This window comes from Anomaloglossus baeobatrachus, chromosome 12 (genome assembly GCF_048569485.1).
Source record: "Anomaloglossus baeobatrachus isolate aAnoBae1 chromosome 12, aAnoBae1.hap1, whole genome shotgun sequence".
Classification (NCBI taxonomy): domain Eukaryota; kingdom Metazoa; phylum Chordata; class Amphibia; order Anura; family Aromobatidae; genus Anomaloglossus; species Anomaloglossus baeobatrachus.
Window position 1 is genome coordinate 38,290,305 of NC_134364.1, and position 26,070 is coordinate 38,316,374.

The 26,070-nt window shown below is 47.2% G+C and overlaps 1 protein-coding gene across 1 annotated transcript in view; it reads left to right on the forward strand.

Moving 5' to 3' along the window:
* TTC9 (tetratricopeptide repeat domain 9) overlaps window positions 1-26,070 on the forward strand; it is a 43,902-nt gene that overhangs the window by 11,354 nt on the left and 6,478 nt on the right. The window contains exon 2 of the mRNA XM_075329831.1: window positions 21,144-21,326. Within this exon, the coding sequence (XP_075185946.1) occupies window positions 21,144-21,326 (183 nt within the window). The remainder of the gene's footprint in view (window positions 1-21,143; window positions 21,327-26,070) is intronic.

Genomic DNA, 26,070 nt, shown 5'->3' on the forward strand with positions numbered 1-26,070 from the left:
TGGGTTACAGTACCAATACTTGTGTTAGGTGTTTCTTAAAGGTTCTTTTCATGGTATTGTTATTATTATTATTATTATTGTTTATTTATAGAGCACCATTGATTCCATGGTGCTGTACATGAGGGGGTTACATACAGAATACATGTACACGTTACAATAGACAGACTAGCACAGGGGGAAGAGGGCCCTGCCCTTGCGGGCTTACATCCTAAAGGATTTTGGGGAGGAGACAGTAGGTGGGGTGTAGGTGGGGCGGCAGCTCCGCACGGTGGTGGGGCGGCAGCTCCGCACGGTGGTGGGGCGGCAGCTCCGCACGGTGGTGGGGCGGCAGCTCCGCACGGTGGTGGGGCGGCAGCTCCGCACGGTGGTGGGGCGGCAGCTCCGCACGGTGGTGGGGCGGCAGCTCCGCACGGTGGTGGGGCGGCAGCTCCGCACGGTGGTGGGGCGGCAGCTCCGCACGGTGGTGAAGCAGTGAGGTCATTGAAGGTTATAGGCATTTCTGAACAGATGAGTCTTTAGGTTCCGTTTGAAGCTTGCGAGTGTAGTAGATAGTCTGACGTGTTGAGGCAGTGAGTTCCAGGAGACTGGGGATGCTCGGGAGAAGTCTTGGAGTCGGTTGCATGAGGAGCGAATGAGAGAGGAGGATAGAAGGAGATCTTGGGAGGACCGGAGGTTACGTTTTGGAGTGTAGCGAGAGATTAGTTCAGAGATATATGGAGGAGACAGATTATGGATAGCTTTGTAGGTCAGTGTTAGTAATTTGAATTGGATACGGTGGAAGATTGGGAGCCAGTGGAGGGACTTGCAGAGAGGAGAAGCGGGGTGGTATTGAGGAGAGAGGTGGATCAGTCGGGCAGCAGAGTTAAGGATGGACTGGAGAGGGACGAGTGTGTTAGCAGGGAGACCACAGAGGAGGATGTTGCAGTAGTCGATGCGGGAGATTATGAGGGCGTGCACTAGAATTTTTGTAGATTGGGGATTGAGAAAAGGGCGGATTCTGGAGATATTTTTGAGTTGAAAACGGCAGGAGGTGGTGAGGGATTGGATGTGCGGTATGAAGGACAGGGCAGAGTCAAAGGTCACTCCGAGGCACCGAACTTTGGGTGCTGGGGAGAGCGTGATGTTATTAATTGTAATGGATAGATCAGGTGGAGAGTGCAGGGGAGATGGAGGAAAGATGATCAGTTCAGTTTTGGCCATATTGAGCTTTAGGAAGCGAGAGGAAAAGAAGGAAGATATAGCAGATAGGCACTCTGGGATTCTGGACAGCAGAGATGTGACATCTGGACCAGAGAGGTAGATCTGAGTGTCATCAGCATATAGGTGGTACTGGAAGCCATGGGACTTTATGAGTTGTCCCAGGCCAAATGTATAGATAGAAAAAAGTAAGGGTCCCAGGACAGAGCCTTGAGGGACACCAACCGAGAGATGGCGGGATGAAGAGGTTGTGTGGGAATGGGAGACACTAAAAGTGCGGTTGGAGAGGTATGAAGAGATCCAAGAGAGAGCGAGGTCTCTGACACCAAGGGAAGAGAGGATCTGTAGTAGCGGGGAGTGGTCAACAGTGTCAAAGGCTGAGGATAGGTCTAGAAGTAGGAGTACAGAGAAGTGGTTGTTAGCTTTGGCGGTAAGTAAGTCATTTGTGATTTTAGTCAGGGCAGTTTCAGTGGAATGATGTGGACGGAAGCCGGACTGTAGGTTGTCAAAGAGAGAGTTAGAGGAGAGGTGGGAGGAAAGTTCAGCATGGACATGCTGTTCCAGGAGTTTTGAGGCAAGTGGGAGTGGGAGTGGGAGTGGGAGTAGCGATATGTTGTATACAGATATAAGTGGGTCATCACTTAGGATACTCTGTAACCTGTCCAGACGCGCGATACATTTTGTGAATGGGTGTACTGTAGCAATAAATGTAAACAATGCTGAAGAGATGTATCCTGTCCTTCCCTGTGTTGTAATGTCCTCCCTCACATTTCCTGCTTGTCCGGATGCCTTCAGGACAAATAGCACAGCAATGTCATTCCCGCACGGTTTGCAGCTGTTTCTGGCAGTCACGGGAAGTCTCACCTGCTTCCTTCTATTTCCATAGAGACTGTCATCGTTTTTGGGGGCTGGGGGAGATGATTGGAGTTGTACTAGTGTCTAGAAGCAATGTCAAATTACTGTTCTTAACAGCATAATGAGATTGGAGAAAAATATCTTGGGAAAGAAAATAGATTTTGGATTTTTGGATGTCAGTGACATTTGTGTGGTGTTACATTGCTGCATTGTCAACATTAGTATCACCCTGGACTTGGACACATTTCGTCATCTGTAAACTGTATAGTATGTCCACAAATGGCCGCAATGTCTCCAATTAGAAATCTTGTTCAATGAGCAACTGACGAGACTCAATATTTCTTGCCCTTGCCTTTTTTCCATCTTCAAGGGTAGGGTCATGAATGGAGTCCCTGAGAACAGACGTTTAGGTGGCTGCCCCCAACCATTGTCACTCATCCTTATGGAGTAATGGATAACTGTGCTGTTCTCCCTCCGGAGCAGAGATACAATGTGGTCTTCTGCTGGACACAGCACCAATTGATAGAAAATTTTCGGACCCTGGCCAACAAAACCTGCAAGGTAGAATTGTCCCTTTCCGTAAACGTTCCCTTTTCAGAGACATGCTTCTTTTGGCTTCCATCATTCTCCGACATCACAATGTTGTTCCTAACGGAAACAAACTTCCATTTGTTAATGCATCCGGTAGTGCTAAATACTCTACAGTAAAGTCTAGGGGACCTAGGTATTAAAAGGGACGTTCTCCCACCGTTATGAGGTGCAGCAACAACATCCATTTGGTTCCGGTACTGATCCAAGTTGCTTAGTTGGTGACTTCTTTGTTGCCTACACACATTTATATTTGACATTTGCCTCTTGTCTACTGCTCACCGTGACCTTGGTTTGTCTACCCTTGACCGTTGCTTTGATTCACTTTTCTGCTTGGAAACACCATATGGTTACACTCCAGCTGTGGCTAACCGTCACCGTCCGGTTGTACCGACTTAGGAATTCCGTATACAATATGGTGGTGGCTGAAAACTTGCAATTTCCTGGTCTCTGCTCGCTGGTTTAGCCGTAAACCAAGTCCATTAACAACCACTGTGGGTCCACATTTCCAACAGGCTTCATTACAACTATTTTATTTTTAGGCGTCACATTGATTCTTCTCACCGCACTATGTTCTACTAGTTCCTTGTTCTGCCATTCCTGATGGATTGATGGTCAGTGTTCGGCACCCTCAGGGGTCAAACTTATCACATTCCAATAGAATTCTAACTGGGTGAGACCAGGTATCCGGGTGGTGTCGATCAGATCAGCGAACAGTCTGCTGTTTGTCAGCTTTGTGCTCCAGCCATTGACAACTATTAGCAGATAACTTCCTATCAACCGAAACCTCATGGATGATACATGTACACGAGATATCTACAAAGGCTTTTTTTTTTTTTTTCTTGTCTGCCAGAATCCTGCTTTGAACATCTTTCATATACTAAACCCCAGGATTATTGCAACCTCCTTCTCTGTGGCCTCCCTTCTAACAGTCTCGCACCCCTACAATCTATTCTAAACTATGCTGCCCGGCTCATCCACCTGTCCACTCGCTACTCCCCGTCCTCTCCTCTCTGCCAATCCCTTCACTGGCTTCCCATTGCCCAACGACTCCAGTTCAAAACACCAACCATGACCTACAAAGCCATCCACAACCTGTCTCCTCCCTACATCTGTGACCTAGTCTCCCGGTACCTACCTACACGTAACCTCCGATCCTCACAAGATCTCCTCTACTCTCCTCTCATCTGCTCTTCCCACCATCGCATCCAAGATTTCTCCCGTGCTTCCCCCATACTCTGGAATGCTCTGCCACAACACATCAGACTCTTGCCTACCTTGCCAAGCTTCAGAAGGAACCTGAAGACCCACCTCTTCCGACAAGCCTACAACCTGCCGTAACCCTCAGTCTGATACAGCGCCGCACAATCAGCTCTACCCTAACCTACTCTATCCTCACCTATCCCTTGTAGACTGTGAGCCCTCGCAGGCAGGGACCGCTCTCCTCCTGTACCTGTCTGTGTCTTGTACTGTTTATGATTATTGTACTTGTCCCTATTATGTATACCCCCTTTCACATGTAAAGCGCCATGGAATTGATGGCGCTATAATAATAAATAATAATAATATATAGTTAGCTGTTTGTCTGTCACACTGCCAAGCCAGATACCTGACCCTAGATATCCTTAGTGCTCAACCCTAAATAGGGAACGGGTGGGATGAGCTCTTCATCAACCCCACTAAACCCTCTAGGAGACACATTGGGGACACACAGGGGGAAAGTGCATGAACTACTTATCCACAGATGACTCAGGTACGTAGAAGTTCAGCAATGATATTACAGATTAGAGCAAGCCACCTGCTTGCAACCAAGGCTAGAATGAACTGTATAATAGCACCAGTAGACGTCCAGGGAAGAAGGGAGTATTTAAGCAGCAAGAGAGTACTGATGATCAGTAGCTGGGTGGAAGGAGAGCTCCTGCTAGGTCCAAAAGGGGGGGGGGGGGAGAGATGAATCAAGTAGGAAAGCTACCTATACCAATGAATACTGACAGCAGGAACAATGGAAGGTCAGGAAGCATTCTGCACAGCTAAACGTAAACGATGTGACCTTCTATTGCCAAAAACCACATGACTGTCTGGCACTTGTCACTTGCAATGTGGAAATATAATGCCTCAAATTGGACAAATGTTTTGGCAGGGGCAGCCTCTACTTTTGAAGACTCTTCGAGTATGCAGTTTTAATGGCAGTGGCTTTTATAGGAAGACCATACAAACGTGCTCATTCCTTTTAGAAAATTTATACTGAGTATCTACCTCCTACTAGTCAAGTAAGAACATTTTTTTTTTTATAATATATATATGTGTGTGTGTGTGTGTGTGTGTGTTTTTCCTTTTTTACTATTTTCAGAACCAGAAGTTATTCACAACCTGTATATTTTCTTCTTCCGGGATCTCTAACCAGGCCAGTATGAATCAGATAGTCAAATGTTTCCTAATGTAATTCTGCTTGTGGGTATAGCCAAGATTGCCTCCTCTCCGAAATATGCCTAAATCTTCTAAAATTAGGTTTCTTAGCACCCTGGGGAGCTTGCACAACAAATAATAGGATCTAACCTCTCGCCGTCCCTGCTATTGCCTATTTCACTACTGCAGCAAATAGGATAAAATGGTCACGATCCACCGGCGGTGTCCAATCTGCAAGGTAATGCCAGTTATCCTATTATGCTCTTACATTCTAGATTGAATTTGCAAAGCTGCATCTGACTTAAAAGCTCATTGAATTCCACTGATGTTTCGCCAGGACTTATAAGAAAGCATTGGTCTGCAGATCAAAGTTACCATCATTTCATTGCAGATATAGGCATTGCTTTTGTTTAAGTGGTCAGATATGGGAGAGAATATGAAAGCTGCTCTCCTCCGTAACATATGTGTATATGTATATATATATATATATATATATATATATATATATATATATATATATATATATATATATATATATTGTGAGACTGTGACCGGGGTTATCTATGACGGCCGGTATGTCTCGCCCCGGTTGTGCTCACTCCATGATAGAAAGTAAATCCACTCTAGGGTTAATGCTGTTTCCCTACAGGCTGAAGGAAGGGTTAAATAGAATCAGGAACAAGGGCAGGTGTGCCGGGTGTGAGGGAGTGAACAGAACTTCCTGAGCTCTCTGCTGGAGAGGCACATGTATTTTGTTATGGACTTTTGTTTGGACATTAAAACCGTGTGCTGTGAACCTTAATGCCTGGATCCCGTGTCTTCTGCTGCGCAGCCGACCGTGCTACCTCACATATGGTGGAGAATGCGGGCATGACAGCCGGTGAGGTGTAGCATCCATCCCTGGTGACCCGGTAGCACATGTCCTGGATTCGAGCGGCTATATTACAGCCCAAACCCAGCGACGCCATGGTAGACATACTAAGGCTGCAGCAACAGACTAATGCACAGCTACAAGAGGCTAATGCACAGCAACAACAGGCTAATGCACAGCAGCAACAGACCAATGCACACCTGCTCCGGGCGTTGGAACGTCAGCAGCAAGCCTTGCAATTGCAGGAAAAAAGGCACCAAGAACAGATGGTTCTCCTGGCCAAGTCGATCCGTGCCGGACCGGCAGCAACAACCCCGGGACCGGGTGACGACGGTAGCGTCCGGAAAGCGGTGAGACAAGCGTTGCAAAAGATGACCCCGGGTGATGATGTGGAAGCGTTCCTGGCGGTGTTTGAGCTGGTGGCCGAGCGGGAAAAGCTGCCGACCCCGCAGTGGGCTGAGGTATTGTCGCCCTATCTGACGGGGGAACCCCAAAAAGCGTACCTGGACCACTGTACCGAGGACGCCATTGACTATGTGACCCTGAAAGCCGAAATACTGGCTCGGTTGGGGGTGAATACCTATGTACGGGCTCAGCGGGTAAATCAGTGGTTCTATGAGGAAGCCAAACCCGTACGCTCCCAGGCCTATGACTTGTTGCATCTTGTAAAAAAGTGGTTGCAGCCTGACACTCTGAGCCCGGCGCAAATGGTGGAAAGGGTAGTAGTGGATCGTTTTGTGCGCACTTTACCCGTCACCGTTCAACGGTGGGTCGGACAGGGTGACCCGAGTACCCTGGACCAATTAGTGTCCCTGGTAGAGCGGCATGTGGCTACGCAGGACTTGATACGGGACACTGAGACTTTGCGTACCGCCCGTCGGTCCGGCCCCTCCAAGCCTAGGGCCAAGGACCCACCGCTGACAACGGTGCAGGAGTTCCCTACCGTCCCGTCTGAGGCCGCGGCCGCCATTCCTGAGGTCCAGAAGGTTCTGTACCCTAAACGACAACCCGTCAAGGGGGTTTCCGTCCCCATTAGATGTTGGCGGTGCCAGCGGGTGGGACATATGGAAGCCCAGTGTCCACTGACCACGGAGCCCATGGATTGTGGGGTTACCCGGCGGGGTTCAATGTATGCTCAGGTGGTGTGTACCGCTGACCTGGTCTCCCCAGAGACGGAACCCCACTTGTGCCAAATACAGGTGAATGGATGTCCGGTTACAGGATTGTTGGATTCCGGAAGCTTAGTGACCCTTGTGCGATCCACCTTGAGGGCTAAAGTAAAGGCCACAGGACGCACCGTGGGGGTGGTTTGCATACATGGGGACCGCCGCGACTATCCCACGGGGATTGTCACCATCACAGCACCTTGCCGTCAGGTGCAACATGAGGTGGGACTTCTTAACACTCTTCCTTATGACGTGATCCTAGGAAGGGATCTGCCCTATTTTTGGACTTTATGGAGGGGACCCCCTAAGTCCCCTCAGATATTGGTCGGTCCGGGACCTGAGCCCTACAATCCTGAATCCGGGACACCTGCCGTAGGGGTCACCATGATAGGGACAGAGTGTGAACCCGATAGGTCGCCCCTAGAGGTATTGGCAGGAGAGGCTGAGACGGTCGAGCCCACCCAAGAGTTGGAGGCGTCCCCGGATACGTTTGGGACAGCCCAACTGCAGGACCCTACGTTAATACATGCCCGGAGTTGGGTGACAGTAGTTGACGGGGTGGCACAGCTGCCCGGTGCCCAGGTAAGGTACCCCCATTTCGCTCTTAAACAGGATTTACTCTACCGGGTAGATGAAATACGGGGCGTGGGGGTAGAACAGTTGGTGGTGCCCCAGCCGCATCGCCGGCCGGTCCTCGACTTGGCTCATAAACACCTGATGAGTGGCCACCTAGGGGTCAAGAAAACGCAGGAGCGAATATTGCAAAGGTTCTATTGGCCTGGGGTCTTTGGGGAGGTAAAACGGTTCTGCGAAACCTGCCCGGAGTGTCAGCTTACCGCACCCCTGACCCATTTTCGCAGTCCGTTGGTACCGTTACCCATTATAGAAGTCCCTTTTGAACGGATAGGGATGGATCTGGTGGGGCCCCTCGTAAAGTCCGCTCGAGGGCACCCTAGTGATCGTTGACTATGCCACCCGGTATCCCGAGGCGATACCTCTCAGACATACTGCAGCAAAGCTTATAGCTCGGGAGTTGTTTGCTGTGTTCTGCCGGGTGGGGTTGCCCAAGGAGATCCTTACGGATCAGGGGACCCCATTCATGTCTAAAGTGACCAAAGAGCTATGCCGGCTACTCCAGATCAAGCAGTTGCGTACGTCTGTGTATCATCCTCAAACGGACGGTTTAGTCGAGCGTTTCAATAAAACCCTGAAAACCATGCTAAGAAGGGTGATTTCCAAAGACGGGAAAGACTGGGATATGATGCTTCCCTATTTGATGTTTGCCATACGAGAGGTGCCACAGGCATCCACGGGGTTTTCACCTTTTGAATTGTTATACGGGCGACATCCCCGGGGATTGTTGGACCTGGCAAAGGAAACATGGGAGCAAGAGCCCACCCCCCATAAAAGTGTGATCGAACACATTTTGGGTATGCAGAACCGCATAAGCGCGGTCATGCCAATTGTGAAGGAGCATTTACAGGAGGCTCAGGCCGCGCAAAGCGGCCGCTACAATAGACAAGCCACCGTGCGGACCTTTAAACCCGGGGATCGGGTGTTGGTATTAATCCCCACGGCGGAGAGTAAATTCCTGGCTCAGTGGCAAGGCCCCTACGAGATAAAGGAAAGAGTAGGGGTGGCTAACTATAAAGTATTGCAGCCCGGTAGGCGGAAACCTGAACAAATATACCATGTCAACCTATTAAAACCTTGGCAGGAACGGGAAAGCCTGATGGCTGTTTTTTCCCCACCTCCCTCCTCTTCGGGTCGTTCACATCCAGCTCCAGCGACCTCTGGAGAGGACGAACCGGAAGTAAGGATTGGAGAAGCCCTCACCAAGCAACAGAGGCGAGAGGCCAGACGGTTGGTTCAGCAGAACCCCGATGTCTTCTCCGAGCTGCCCGGTAGGACCAGTCTGATACGACATGATATTGTCACCGAGCCCCACCTGAAGGTACGCCTGAAGTCATACCGGGTACCGGAGGCTCGACGACAAGCCATATCGGAGGAAGTAAAGACAATGTTACGCCTGGGGGTCATCGAAAAATCCCGGAGTGAATGGGCTAGTCCGATTGTCCTAATACCAAAACCCGATGGCTCCTTAAGGTTCTGCAATGACTTTAGGAGATTGAACGAAATATCTAAGTTCGATCTCTACCCCATGCCCCGGGTGGATGAGCTGATTGATAGGCTGGGACAGGCGCGATATTTTACCACGCTCGACCTGACCAAGGGGTACTGGCAGGTGCCACTAACGGAGTCCGCCAAGGAGAAAACCGCTTTTGTTACGCCGGAGGGTCTCTTCCACTATGTTGTCTTGCCTTTTGGGTTACATGGCGCTCCGGCCACGTTCCAGAGGTTGATGGACTTAGTGCTGGAACCCCACAAGGCGTATGCATCAGCGTACCTGGATGACATCATTATTTACAGCTCCGATTGGCATACCCACTTGGAACAGGTACAAGCGGTGGTGGACGCGCTTCGAACAGACGGATTGACAGCCAATCCCAAGAAATGTGCATTGGGACTCACGGAAGCCCGCTACTTGGGCTACGTGATAGGCCAAGGAGTGATTAAGCCCCAAATTAACAAGGTTGAGGCGATCCAGAAGTGGCCTAGACCCCTGACCACGAAGCAGGTTAGGGCCTTCCTGGGTATCGTGGGGTACTACAGGAGGTTTGTAAAGGATTTTGCGGGACTATCAGCCCCCTTGACGGACCTTCTCAAAAGCAAGAAGTCCGTCATGGTGCGCTGGACTCCGCAGGCCGAGGACTCCTTCCGGGCCCTGAAGGAGGTCCTGTGCGGACAGCCCGTTCTTGTACACCCTGATTTCCGGAAGGAGTTCATAGTACAGACTGACGCCTCAGAGGTCAGCCTGGGGGCAGTGCTGTTTCAGGTGGTTCAGGGGGAGGAACACCCCGTCACCTTCTTAAGTAGGAAGCTCACCCCTCCTGAGCGGAATTATAGCGTAGTGGAGAAGGAGTGCCTGGCGATCAAGTGGGCCTTGGAGTCCCTACGCTATTACCTGCTGGGACGGCAGTTTCGCTTGGTGACGGATCACTCTCCACTGGTCTGGATGAGGTCCGCCAAGGAACGGAATGCCCGGGTTACCCGGTGGTTCCTTTCTCTGCAAAACTTCCGGTTTACGGTTGAACACCGGGCCGGTAGGTTGCAGGGCAACGCCGATGCCTTGTCCCGCGGCCCGTGTTTGATGGCGGGAGTTCAACCCCGCACGCTTGAACTGAGGGGGGGGGTATGTGAGACTGTGACCGGGGTTATCTATGACGGCCGGTATGTCTCGCCCCGATTGTGCTCACTCCATGATAGAAAGTAAATCCACTCTAGGGTTAATGCTGTTTCCCTACAGGCTGAAGGAAGGGTTAAATAGAATCAGGAACAAGGGCAGGTGTGCCGGGTGTGAGGGAGTGATCACAACTCCCTGAGTCCTCTGCTGGAGAGGCACATGTATTTTGTTATGGACTTTTGTTTGGACATTAAAACCGTGTGCTGTGAACCTTAATGCCTGGATCCCGTGTCTTCTGCTGCGCAGCCGACCGTGCTACCTCACATAATATATATATATATATATATATATATATATATATATATATATATATATATATATATATATATATATATATATATATATATATATATATATATATATATATATATATATATATATATATATATATATATATATATATATAGTTAGGTCCAGAAATATTTGGACAGTGACACAATTTTCGCGAGTTGGGCTCTGCATGCCACCACATTGGATTTGAAATGAAACCTCTACAACAGAATTCAAGTGCAGATTGTAACGTTTAATTTGAAGGTTTGAACAAAAATATCTGATAGAAATTGTAGGAATTGTACACATTTCTTTACAAACACTCCACATTTTAGGATGTCAAAAGTAATTGGACAAATAAACCAAACCCAAACAAAATATTTTTATTTTCAATATTTTGTTGTGAATCCTTTGGAGGCAATCACTGCCTTAAGTCTGGAACCCATGGACATCACCAAACGCTGGGTTTCCTCCTTCTTAATGCTTTGCCAGGCCTCTACAGCCGCAGCCTGCAGGTCTTGCTTGTTTGTGGGTCTTTCCGTCTTAAGTCTGGATTTGAGCAAGTGAAATGCATGCTCAATTGGGTTAAGATCTGGTGATTGACTTGGCCATTGCAGAATGTTCCAATTTTTTGCACTCATGAATTCCTGGGTAGCTTTGGCTGTATGCTTGGGGTCATTGTCCATCTGTACTATGAAGCGCCGTCCGATCAACTTTGCGGCATTTGGCTGAATCTGGGCTGAAAGTATATCCCGGTACACTTCAGAATTCATCCGGCTACTCTTGTCTGCTGTTATGTCATCAATAAACACAAGTGACCCAGTGCCATTGAAAGCCATGCATGCCCATGCCATCACGTTGCCTCCACCATGTTTTACTGAGGATGTGGTGTGCCTTGGATCATGTGACGTTCCCTTTCTTCTCCAAACTTTTTTCTTCCCATCATTCTGGTACAGGTTGATCTTGGTCTCATCTGTCCATAGAATACTTTTCCAGAACTGAGCCGGCTTCATGAGGTGTTTTTCAGCAAATGTAACTCTGGCCTGTCTATTTTTGGAATTGATGAATGGTTTGCATCTAGATGTGAACCCTTTGTATTTACTTTCATGGAGTCTTCTCTTTACTGTTGACATAGAGACAGATACACCTACTTCACTGAGAGTGTTCTGGACTTCAGTTGATGTTGTGAACGGGTTCTTCTTCACCAAAGAAAGTATGCGGCGATCATCCACCACTGTTGTCATCCGTGGACGCCCAGGCCTTTTTGAGTTCCCAAGCTCACCAGTCAATTCCTTTTTTCTCAGAATGTACCCGACTGTTGATTTTGCTACTCCAAGCATGTCTGCTATCTCTCTGATGGATTTTTTCTTTTTTTTCAGCCTCAGGATGTTCTCCTTCACCTCAATTGAGAGTTCCTTAGACCGCATGTTGTCTGGTCACAGCAACAGCTTCCAAATGCAAAACCACACACCTGTAATCAACCCCAGACCTTTTAACTACTTCATTGATTACAGGTTAACGAGGGAGACGCCTTCAGAGTTAATTGCAGCCCTTAGAGTCCCTTGTCCAATTACTTTTGGTCCCTCGAAAAAGAGGAGGCTATGCATTACAGAGCTATGATTCCTAAACCCTTTCTCCGATTTGGATGTGAAAACTCTCATATTGCAGCTGGGAGTGTGCACTTTCAGCCCATATTATATATATATAATTGTATTTCTGAACATGTTTTTGTAAACAGCTAAAATAACAAAACTTGTGTCACTGTCCAAATATTTCTGGACCTAACTGTATATATGTATGTATGTGTATATATATATATATATATATATATATATATATATATATATATATATATATATATATATATATATATATATATATATATATATATATATATATATATATAATCTCTATCTATCCATGACCGAACTGTAATTGATACTATTACATTATATATTGTATAATAGTACACTTACCGTTGATATATTATATGTGTAGGCCTCACTGTCACATATTACAGAGGGAGCAGAGGAATGCCTGGATCTGAGCTGCGGTGCTGGAGCCACTCTGTATCCCGCTGTTTGTAATATGGCATGGTGCGGAGAAGCAAAGGTATTCTCCTCTCAAGGCTGGGCTTTTACGTGAAAATAATTCAGAGATCTGGTGTTAAGTGGATCATCAATAATCTCACATGGGAACCCTCAGTATAGGTCTGTTTGGATTTTGGAAGAATATCACTACAGAAAGACCCAAAAAAGGTCTTTAAGGATGACCTGTCATTAAATCAAAAGTAACCAATTTCTGCTCTTACTTTATTCCCGCTGCTCCCCTAAGCATTCCAGTTTTTATCTTTTTAAAATACAGCACGCGGTTCCAGAGATATGGACCTTTTTATTTGATGCTAATTTTTAACAAGGGAGCATTGCTCGCTGGGTAATAATGGAGAGCAGCCTAAAGCCACGCCCCCAAAGTATCCTGTGGGCCACACCCCCATGTTAGAGGGGTGATTCACCCATATTTTTTATTGTCTAGTTCGATATTCTATTGAGAAACAATGTTTCTCTCAAATACCTTGTGTTGGCAATAGTGCCTGTGAGAAGCGCTATTGCAGACTGCTGTTCCCCGCTCTGGTGACGTCACGTCAAGTGCCGCACACGTCACATCCGTGCGGCCGGCTGCAGTCTTCCTGACTCACTGAGCTGTGAGCGGTGTTCTCCTGCTCCCTCCTCCCTCACAGCAGAACACTGCAAGCAGGAGACGTGCTGTGACGAGCGGTGAAACACCGCCCACAGCTCGGTGAGTCAGGAAGACTGCAGCCGGCCGCAGCGATGTGACGTCACCGGAGCTGGGAACAGCGGTCTGCAATAGCGCCTCTCCCAGGCATTATTGCCAACACAAGGTATTTGAGAGAAACATTGTTTCTTAATATAATATCTAACTACACAATAAAAAAAATATGGGTGAATCATCCTTTTAAGACTATTAAAAAAAAAAGTAAAAATTAGGCACTAAAAAAGTATATATCTTAGGAACCGTATGATGGATTTCAAGAAAAACAAAAAAAAGTATACTTGTGGAGCGGTCTGAAGAAAGTAAGAACAAAAACTGGACAGTTTTGATCTGGTGACACATCCCCTTTAAGACTGCGCAGAGCCATAGTAAAGCAGTGTGAAGACATATAAAGTAAACCGTTGTGCATAACATAATTGATCTTATTCTGTGTGACTTAGCAAGGCATTTTGCTTGATAGTGGTAGGTCGGCACTGGTCATCATCATAAATGTTGGCATTTTACTTGTGGACTTGCACAGGTAAAATTGTCTGTGTGTGTATGTGTCATGATATACAGCAACTTGTGAATCCGCGGGATTCCTAGATCATGGCGCGGGATTCCTAGATCATGGCACTCTCCGCAAGCTGCAAGGATTACTGTTCATGTAGCACTAGCCAGAATGCAGTATATTTTCAGATTTGTTCTTTCCCTGTGTACTCATACTGACAGGTTCCCAGGAATACTTGTACATCATGTAAAGTGCAGCTACATGTATCCTTGGTAATTACAGCACAAAATCTGGCCGTGACGACAAGTGGTATCAGTGTGTGTATAAAACGTTCATGTATATTTTAATGTAACACTTCTCCATCATAAAATATTCATGCGGTTGATCGACTTCCATTACAATAATTTCCCTAAAACATTAAAATGATTCACAAAGAGCCTTATGAGGCATTATTAACAATCCCAACCCTCCTCAGCTGCAGAAAAATGAGAGAAAAGTGTCACTTATCAGGATAGCCCTCAAGAAAGGTGTTTCTGGCCTTTATAATTGTGTAAGTTGATTCTGTCCGGCAGCCATGAATGGATCTCAGTATCTACACTGTGCAGCTCTCTCCCCCCTCTCCCAGCAGGAAATCTTAGCACCATCTCAGCAATGAGCTGTAAGTTACATCCAAGCTGTTGGAAGGGTAAAGGTCCAGTCACACATAACGAGATCGTTAACAAGATCGTTACTACAGAAAAAACTGTGGAAAGAGAAGCGCAATAGGGTCTTACCCCGGTAGAATAGGGGGGTATCAAGAGGGGTGGTGATATTCACCTATAGGGGTTGTGACAGTCATAATGCCTATAATCGCATGTATGTAACTCCACAGTCACGGCAGCGGTCCCCGGGTTTGGCAGATAAGAGAGTAGTAGAATCGGGTATCCAAGCCGCGCCAATGACTAACCGATCATGGAAATAGGAGATTAATGTTGCTTTAATTATGCATAGGTCAACGCGTTTTGAAAGACACCGTTCTCTGATTTGTTGTCCTTTGCCATTCTGTCCTGAGGAAGGAAACTGTGTCTTCCGAAACGCGTTGACCTATGCAAGATCGTTACTACGTCACAGTTTCCGGATCGTTGTTATATCGTTGGTGAGATGTCAGTCATTTTCCCAACGACTTTAGTAACGATGCAGCGATCTGTATAATTATCTCGGTCGTTGGGACCCTGTCACACAGCAGCTATGTAACGATTCCGACCTCGAATAGGGGCGTAGTGTTTGACGCTGTAAGCCACGTAGGCGTGCATATGCGTCGCTTTTTCCACACCCCTCTGCTCTGATTGTTGGCCAATACTGCGTTCTGATTAGGCAGGCGGGCTAGAAGGCAACTTTGTATCGCTTCATCCTTTTGTCCCTTTTTGAGCCTTTGCTTTGAGGATAGAACCTGCGACTGCACCCGGATTCATTTGTACTTTGTTCCCGGTTGCTTGCTTGCTTTTCGGATCGAAGCTGCATCTGCACCCGGATTCATCCCTCCTTCATTCCCAATCGGGAACAAAGTACAAATGAATCTGGGTGTAGTCGCAGGTTCTATCCTCAAAGCAAGGCTCAAAAAGGAACAAAGCATGAAGCATTTGATACCAAATCAGAACGCAGTACTGTTCTCAGCGCCAACCAAACGGTGCAGAGGGGGGGGGGGGGGGCGGAAAAGGTGACGCAACTACACGCCTACGTGTCACACTTTAAGATCTCATCTAGGTTGTTAACGAGATCGTTGGTAGGTGTCAAACATACAGATCCATCCTGCCCAGCAGGACTCCAATGACCCAAAAATGGCCCAGGAAATTCAGCAACGACCAACGATCTCACAGCAGGGGGCGGATCGTTGATACGTGTCAAACATAACGAGATCGCTGGTGAAGTCGTTGTTTCATCACAGAAACTGTGACGTAGCAACAATGTCGTTAGCGATCTCGTTATGTGTGAAGTGGCTTTAAGAGTTGTTCTTGACCAATTCAGGTGCCAAGTGGGTTGTTATTCTAGACTTGGTTTTTATTGTATCTAGACCGGAACATTCAGGGCTGTAGTAGGGATGGGTACTACCCTGCAGGAGCGGTGATTGTAGCCACATCGGTTACCTTTTGATGTAGCAGTCGCAGCCATCTTGACCGTTTTGTTGTCTAGCGGTTAGTGCTATTTTCTTACATTACGTTGAGCTGAACAGACGTTACTTTCTGTGGTCGGAGAACATCTTTCCAGATGATGGGAGAAATCACCAGTTGCTTGTAAAATGTCATTGCACCCTGTAATAGTAGGTTTTGATTCTTGCTTGTCCTACTGTGTAATTCACCCTCACACTCCCAAGTTAGATTACAGAATATTTCCTCCAAAATAATGGTGTCTTTGCAAATGCTTTTGTCTAGGTAGGCAGACCATGAACGACATATTCTCCACAGGGATCCTTGGTGGGCATACCAAAATCACAGGGGACTATTGCGCCACCGTCACCTATAAGGTCATGGCTTCTTGTCCTCATGTGATCTGATGACAGGGAAGCTTTGGATTTTTTTTTTTTTTTTTTTGCACGAAACTGAGGAGACTGACTAAACGTAGCCAATGAAGGACTGCAGGGGTGGTTCACTAGTTAGCATTATTGACCACATCGATATAATTCTTCTCTCAAGTACCTTGTATTGGCAATAGTGGCGCTATTGTGTTCTACTCACCCCTTTCTCGTGAACCCCGGGCTTCGTGACCTCTGAGATCCGGTGATGTCATGTCGACTTCCAGTTGACCTGACATTACCGAGGTGGGATCCAGTCTTCCTGAGTGACTGACTGTAGGCAGTTACTGCCAATCACAGCCCAGCATCTTCCAGCTCTCTCCTTCACCATAGAGCACCTCAAACAGGAGCGATGCTGGGCTGTGACGGGATTGCTGATCCCGGGAGGGACTGTGGCTATAGGGTTAGTCGCAGTCGGCTTTTACTACTCGGTAGTTTCTTACATGTAGGTTTTCAGGATCTGTCTCTATTAATGGTTCACCTATGAAATGAGGTTCTCGGCCCCATCTCACATCTGCAGATCACAGCCGCACCTGACTCTGGAATTCTCCCTGAAGTTACGTGTCCTGATTTATCTCTCGTGCCCTGAATAAGTGAGATGACGAGTGGTTTGGTGAATGTGTTGAATCCTCTAATGTCTCCGGGGAGGAATTTATCACGGTGTTTGTGCCAAATAATCACAAACATAATTGCACATTAGTTAAAATTAAAACTTTTGCACCTCCCGACAACGGTGGAAACGACCGGCTACGCAAATAGGTCAGAGTCACATTTGTTGAGGCTTACTTTTTTTTTTTTTTTGTGTGTGTTTTTCAGTGGAGTAGGCGGGGGGCGCAAAATATGGAACAAATGTATCTGGAGAGAAGTGTCCTATTGCGGACCATTGAGTAACAAAAAATAGGTCCACGGCCTGTCTGTATACTGTGCACATAGGAAATGGGTGACAAAAAATGGCTGTGAAAGAAGTGTAGGACCCATATCAGGCCATGTGTGTTGGAAAGGGCTGGTCATGGCGTACGGCGATCGGTCTGTGACCTTTCCTCCCACCTGCGCATTACAGTACTTTCCTCTACCCTCAGCAGGACAGCTCAAAGTGCACTGCACTAGTTACGAGTACTGAGCACCCGAGCATGGTAGTGCCCGGTCATCACTAGTTACCAGTACTGAGCACCCGAGCATGGTAGTGCCCGCTCATCACTAGTTACCAGTACTGAGCACCCGAGCATGGTAGTGCCCGCTCATCACTAGTTACCAGTACTGAGCACCCGAGCATGGTAGTGCCCGCTCATCACTAGTTACCAGTACTGAGCACCCGAGCATGGTAGTGCCCGCTCATCACTAGTTACCAGTACTGAGCACCCGAGCATGGTAGTGCCCGCTCATCACTAGTTACCAGTACTGAGCACCCGAGCATGGTAGTGCCCGCTCATCACTAGTTACCAGTACTGAGCACCCGAGCATGGTAGTGCCCGCTCATCACTAGTTACCAGTACTGAGCACCCGAGCATGGTAGTGCCCGCTCATCACTAGTTACGAGTACTGAGCACCTGAGCATAGTAGTGCCCGCTCATCACTAGTTACGAGTACTGAGCATGGTAGTGCCCGCTCATCACTAGTTACCAGTACTGAGCACCCGAGCATGGTAGTGCCCGCTCATCACTAGTTACGAGTACAGAGCACCTGAGTATGGTAGTGCCCGCTCATCACTAGTTACGAGTACAGAGCACCCGAGCATGGTAGTGCCCGCTCATCACTAGGTACAAGTACTGAGCACCCGAGCATGGTAGTGCCCGCTCATTACTAGGTACAAGTACTGAGCACCCGAGCATGGTAGTGCCCGCTCATCACTAGTTACCAGTACTGAGCACCCGAGCATGGTAGTGCCCGCTCATCACTAGGTACAAGTACTGAGCACCTGAGCATGGTAGTGCCCGCTCATCACTAGTTACCAGTACTGAGCACCCGAGCATGGTAGTGCCCGCTCATCACTAGTTACGAGTACAGAGCACCTGAGCATGGTAGTGCCCGCTCATCACTAGTTACTAGTACCGAGCACCCGAGCATGGTAGTGCCCGCTCATCACTAGTTACGAGTGCAGAGCACCTGAGCATGGTAGTGCCCACTCATCACTAGGTACAAGTACTGAGCACCCGAGCATGGTAGTGCCCGCTCATCAGTAAATTATATGCCATAATACAACCCTGGCTATGAGCTACTAAGGTCACCTGTATGGCAGTGTCACATTAAGGAGGCACCAAAAGAAGCCAACACTGAGGGGTCCTTAATGTTTACATTTTCGTTGGGAAGAACGCCTTGAACTATTGATGTAAGATCATATTGCTTGAATCCGCAACGGAAAAAAACCACTGTGGATGTCATTGGGATAATGTGCGTTTATGACTGCAGTATCGTATGTTGACAAGTGGATTTAATATCTGCAGCAGGTCCATTTATCTTCTCTGCAGTGTTGGCATGATGTTTCTTAAAATCTCATTCCCACAACTGCTACTGTAAGTGTGAATTCACACACTGCGGATTTTGGTGAAAATCCACATGTTTATACCCATATCCCCTTCTGAGAGTTCTTGTACTGATAGTGGGCGCAGTTTTCTGAAATGTATGATTGGTTGCAGCCAGGCTGGCTAATTTAGCTCACATGATGAGTGACATAGTAAATTGTTTCATGAAAGTGAATATGGGATATTGGCTTTTTTATTTAGTGCAATTTTTTTGTCTTTACAAGGGGGTGTGGCTCACAGGATCCTCAGGGGCGTGTCTGTAGGGTGCATTGAAGAATTGCCCTGTGAGCCACACCCCGTTGGTTATAACCATAAAGATTAGCACTAAATATGAAGGCCTGTATCTCTGAAACTGTATGGCTTCTCCAGAGATCCCGGCCAGCTCCACAACAAGCTCAGCAGATACGATCTTGTAAGCACTGCGCATGCTCTACTGTCTAGCAGTGGTGGTTGGTCTCCAAGGCAATGAGCTTTAAATAAGTTTTAATCTCTCGAGCGGTTGAAAAATGTCATAAGCAGTAAATTGCAAAATTGCTTGTATTTACGAGCACTATACGACAATGCCCTATTATGAGGATGGGAATGACACTTTAATCTGACCACCCTAGTAGTGGTTGGTGATAAGGGTTTAAAAAGTTAAGAAGGAAAAAACGTCACTGCTCAGCCTGAGGAATATTTTTGGCAAAAGCCAATGTTGAAAAACAGCATTATAATAGCGTTTTTTGCTGCAATAGACAAAGAGGCATGGCAGAAAAAATCCCTGCAACAGCTACGTGGTGCTCATTCAAAAGTCCAGAATAATCCGAGAAATAAATGTGAAAGACATGAAGGCACTCACCGGTCTTTGCTGTGCAGTGGAAAACATTTAATCACGAATGGAAGTTACAGGCTGTGGCAAGCGGGGAGGGGGTAGAAGGGGACAGCACGTCAGACGACGACCGTTTCGCACTGTGAAAGTGCGAAACGGCCGTCGTCTGACGTGCTGTCCCCTTCTACCCCCTCCCCGCTTGCCACAGCATGTAACTTCCATTCGTGATTAAATGTTTTCCACTGCACAGCAAAGACCGGTGAGTGCCTTCATGTCTTTCACATTTATTTCTCGGTGATGAGGGTTGACTGGCCTCTATTTCCAATATTATTAAATAATGACTTGATTTTTACATCATTGTCACTCGCGGTATTGGGAACACGAGGTCCGTCCCCATGTACCGATCCCAGGTAATAGTTATATGATGGCATCTGCCTGTTAGATTTCTATTACCAGTGATCTCCAGACAGGAACATGCAGCACAGACATTGGCCCAGACGCAGGCACAGGACATGGAGACTCGATTTTTCTACATATATAAGTATTAGAGGTTGCGTTTTCCATGTTTAAGTCTTCCAGGGTAACTCAAGCCCTGCTAATGGCCTCCAAAGATCTGTGCACTTGAGAGGGTCTTATTTTGTCACAGTCTGTTAAGATAGTGAAGACTCCTTATCACATCCACTACTTGTGCTTTTGTGGTGCATTACTGCGTCTTCTTTTTGCTTCCTTACGTAATATTTCTTGCAAATTCCATGTCGGCTTCAGCATTTGAAAATTTTGTCCTAATATTGGAGCTTTGCTGTTCGAGACCCCTGAAGTTCAGACATGTTCTTATGCCATAAATGGAATCTGTCAGCAGGGTTTTGCTATGTAATCTGAGAGCAGGATGATGTACGGATAGGGAGCCCGATTGCAGTGATATCCCTTACTGGACTTCTTGGTTCAGTTTTGATAGAATCCTTGTTTTCTCTACTGTAGCTGTTGTCAGAATGCTGCGCCCTATGTAACCACCCTCTGATTGGCCGCTTGCAATTGGAAGCAGCCAATCAGTCATGGGGGTAGGGCTATATAGATTAGCTGGACTGCTTGGCACAGGACACCTAGTCCTGCAGTGATCATCTCCCTGCTGATAAAACACTGATTGTATTGAAATTACAGCCATTTGCTGATAAAGTGAAATGAGGTACCCCCTACAATATGGTGCTCTCAGTCAGATTAAATAGCAAAAACCTACAGATTCTGTTTAAATATTTAATCACTTGATAAAGTAAAAAAATGTATGTCAGCCTTCGTTACATTCTGTGACTAACAGACTGGTCATTTCCCCACAGCGTGTCTTCTGCAAGCTGAGCTGGTGAACTATGAGCGGGTCAAGGAATACTGCCTAAAGGTTCTCAAGAAAGAAGGCGAGAACTTCAAGGCCCTGTACAGATCTGGAGTCGCCTTCTACCACCTGGGAGACTATGACAAAGCACTGTTCTACTTGAAGGAAGCCAAGAGCCGGCAGCCAACAGGTACAATGACTACGGGATCCAGAAACCGAAATGTTGATCTGGTGAAGTGCCGCGTCTCCGAGGTCTGAAGTGCTCCTGATAAAGACCTTGCTACACCCGTCTTATTTGGAAGTGAGAGGAATAGATACTGATAACCTAAGGCTATGTGCCTATGGGAGCTCACATCTGCGGATCTATCCACAGGTACGGCCGCAGGTTTCCCGCAGCTGCTCGCCGGAATCAGCAGCGATCCATTGCTGCAGGATTCCAGCGAAATAGGTGCGGTAAACCTGCGGGCATTCATGCGGAAGTCTCGGCCTCTATCTCCATAGTGGAGGGCTGGGATTTCCGCAGGTAATTCCTCAGAAATAATTGACATGCAATTACGTGTGGCTGCGGGACATCCGCAGCATATTCCACAACCGCACATATCCACAGCATGGACACAGCATTCCCCATGTCCCATAGGATAACATGGAGAGTGTCTGTACATGCTGAAACCTGCGGATTTATCTAGAAAATCCGTAGATGTTCCGCAGATAAATCCGCAGGTTTTATCTCTCATGGCCACATAGCCTTAAGGCTGCTTTACACGCTACTAGCGTGCGTCCCCGCCGGATGTGCGTCACGGGCAAATCGCTGCCCGTGGCGCACAACATCGCTCGGACCCGTTGCACTACTTACCTGCCTAGCGACGTCGCTGTGACCGGCGATCCGCCTCCTTTCTAAGGGGGCTGTTTGTTCGGCGTCACAGCGACGTCACTAAGCGGTCGCACAATAGAAGCGGAGAGGGCGGAGATGAGCGGGACGAACATCCCGCCCACCTCCTTCCTTCCTCATTGCCGCCGGCCGCAGGTACGGTGAGGTTCCTCGTTCCTGGGGTGTCACACATAGCGATGTGTGCTGCCGAAGGAACGACGAACAACCTGCGTCCTGCAACAGCAACGATATTTGGGAACTGGACAGCGTGTCAACGAGCAACGATTAGGTGAGTATTTTTGCTCGTTAGCAGTCGCTCGTACGTGTCACACACAACAACGTCGCTAACGAGAACGGATGTGCGTCACGAATTCCGTGACCCCAATGACATCTCATTAGCGATGTCGTTGCGTGTAAAGCCCCCTTTAGACAATTCTCCCTTCCCCCATATTAGCTTGGAATTCATTACTTAGTTCATCCACTTCATGACCTTCTTGATATGTTTGTGGGAGCGGTAGAAGTAGAGGGCACGGAAAGCGCCCCAATGTGACCACATAGTGTATATACACCTGCAGGGTATACGCTTTACCCATAGATTTCTCAGTTATCTTCACAGTTTGCTTACTCTGACCCCAATATTCCCTATAAACAGTTACTTGGGATGATGGAGGTTTTCAGCCTTCTGTGAGGCTGTAGTCACACGCAGCTGACTCTGCCAGGTCATTGAGGTTGCCTTTTTTCCCCCCACCAGTATGTGATGGATGTTGTGCTTTGTCCTTTATGTCCTTTATGTCTCCTCACACGAAGCGTTACACGTGAGCCGGCTCTTCTGTCGGCTTCCCTTTTACTGTACAGTATATAGCAAGAGGAGAAAGGGGTTAACCCGCGCTGCCGTGTGAAATGCAGACTATCAATAGTGTGATTTTATTTTTCTCTCCATTATACCTGAAGAAGGATGAAGGATAACACATCCGACCCGAAACGCGTTGTATAACCATATTTTAATGTACAAATATCTCTTTACTTATTTGTATATTGGTCTAGTCATATGACCGAAAATCATCCAATACTGTATGTTCCACCATTGGTAGCAGGAGCGCCGCAAGACTGGTAATTGCCTTTGGAACTATACAGTATATAGCAAGAGGAAGGGGTTAACCCGCGCTGCCGTGTGAAATGCAGACTATCCATAGTGTGATTTTATTTTTCTACGCGTTTCAATCCTTTAGAAAAATAACACTGATGTACATTTTTTTTACTGAAGGAGTGAAACGATCCGAAACGCGTAGAATAAAATCACAATTGATGGTCTTCATTTCACACAGCAGCAAACGTTAACCCCTTTCTCCTCTTGCTATATACATTGATCATCCACGGGCTCTTCTGCAGCCGGAGGACGTTTTCTATCCTCTTCATAGTAGTTGTGAAAGGCACAAGTATTCCAGGTGAGTGACTCTCGTAGAGTTTTTACTCTGGTTCCATCATAAGACAAGACCCATGGTCTGCGCCTTTTTTGTTTTTCCAGCATCCTCTACTATACAGTATATACTTTATGCTTCTTTTAGACTCCACCAATCAAACATTAAAGGGTATATTCAGGATCAACAAATATTTTTCTTTCCTTACTTGATCCTTTGTCTTCATGCTGCTGTTGCTCCCCACCAGTGTCTGCAGCCAATTTTTTTTTTTTTTTTTTTTAGTGTAAAACTACTGAATGATTAACAATGGAGCTGCAGCTCATAGGGGTACAGTGTACAACATGATGGGGTGATCAGGGGCACCACATAACGGCTGAAACAATGGTGAGCGGGGGCGCAGCACGGCAATTAGCAGAACCCCAGAGGTACCTGTAGCAGCGTAATGGCCCCCTTTGGTCAGCTTCACACTCCAGTGTTTGGCGGGTCTTGTTCTGACCGAGATGAACAAACCGGACGTGGCGCTCCTGACCTGAACAGGAGAGCCTTAAGGCCCCATTACACGCAACGACGTATCTAACGATATATCGCCGGGGTCACGGATTCCGAGACGCACATCCGGCATCGTTAGCGACGCTGTTGCGTGTGACACCAACGAGCGGCCGTTAATGATGGAAAATACTCACCAAATCGTCCATCGATGACACGTCGTTCATTTTCAAAAAATCGTTGATCGTTGAGGACGCAGGTTGTTCGTCATTCCCGAGGCAGCACACATCGCTACGTGTGACACCTCGGGAACGAGGAACTACAGCTTACCTGTGTCCTCCGTCAATGCGGAAGGAAGGAGGTGGGCGGGATGTTACGGCCGCTCATCTCCGCCCCTCCGCTTCTATTGGGCGGCCGCTTAGTGACGCCGAACGTCCCTCCCCCTTAGAAAGGAGGCGGTTCGCCGGCAACAGCGACGTCGCTAGGCAGGTAAGTATGTGTGACGGCTCGGCTCCTAACGATATTGTGCGCCACAGGCAGCGATTTGCCTGTGACGCACAAATGATGGGGGCGGGTGCGCTCGCTAGCGATATCGCTGCGTGTAAAGCCCTCTTTTATAGTCATATATAGTACTTTGCAGCATTTTTTTTCAATTATATATAAAGTAAGACTGCTTTAACAAAAAAACAAAAAAAAGAGGTAGTAATAGTATATTATCAATAAACAAAATCCAGCGTGAATGATCAGTGTAGAAATGTTAATCAGATCAATCCTTGGTGACCATCATTTGCCTTCATTTGCACAGTGTTTGGAGGCAAGAGTAGGGGGGTCCCAAATAGGGCGACCGGAGAAGGTCTGTCCTGGTGAAACCACACAAATTGATAGTGTTTACCTTGAAGAATATTTATTTGGAATTGTTAAATAGCCGTTCCCTAATATAGTTATTGTAGCTTTACTTGGGGAGTATTCTCCATGATTTATAGCAGCCTGGAGCTCATCAATGGACGCCTGGCTATAATACTGTTATTATAGCGCCATTTTTTCCATGGCGCTTTACAATGCAAGCCATTTAGTGTCTGCTCACACTTTGGAGGACATTATTGGGGTCATTCCCCTCAGTCTATATGTAATCATCCAGTCTCTGGATAGTCGAGCAGTGAGTGGTCGGCGCTTTCCGCATCCTTTCACATATCCTGAGTTGTTCATTCAGGATATCATTTTTTTTTTTTTTTTGGTGTATAGATTCCTAGTAGCTCAGGGCTTTGTAAACCAGACAATAAGTGGTTAAAATGAGTGACACGTAAGAGCCGGTGTTCTGAGGATCTGTAACCCCCCCCCCCACACCAGCACCACATCTTTCCACCATGTCACCGCTGTCAGTGTCCCACAAGGCCCGGTCACAGTGCAGCAGGTGATCTCTAGGCTCCCGGAGTCCTGTCACTATGGGATCCCTTCTTAATAGATGGTGGAAAAGGAAAATCTAATCCTATAAGACTGTATAGGAAAATATGAAATCATCGCATGGCCTTACTGTAAATGATAGTGCGTCATCCAGGATCATAGCCCAAAGATTTCCACTCCTCACTGAATAATACCCAAATAACATTTAAAAGGATTATCCAGTGACAAGTTATCACCGATGCATGGGATGGGTATCAATGGGAGTCATACCGCCGGGTCCCGCACCGATCAGCAGATCAGGGAACTTTTTTTTTTTTTTTTTATCCCTGTTGCAAGATGGAGCAGGACGGTGGATGGCTAACCACAGCTCCATTCATTCCCTATGGGGCTGCCACAAAAGCAGAGTGCAGCACTTTGCAGCCCCATAGGTAATGAATGGAGCGATGCTCAGGTATGCTAACTGGGATAAGAGGAGTTGTTGTTGGGGTTGTTGTTGTTGGGGTGGTTGTGGTGGTTGTGGTGGTGGTTGTTGTTTTTCCATTTATTCCATGGTGCTTTACATGTGAAAGAGGGTATACATAAAACAATCATTAACAGTACATAACACACTGGTATAGGAGGAGAGAGGACCCTGCCCGCGAGGGCTCACAGTCTATAGGGAATGGGTGATGGTACAATAGGTGAGGACAGAGCTGGTTGCGCAGTGGTCTACTGGACTGAGGGCTATTGTAGGTTGTAGGCTTGTTGGAAGAGGTGGGTCT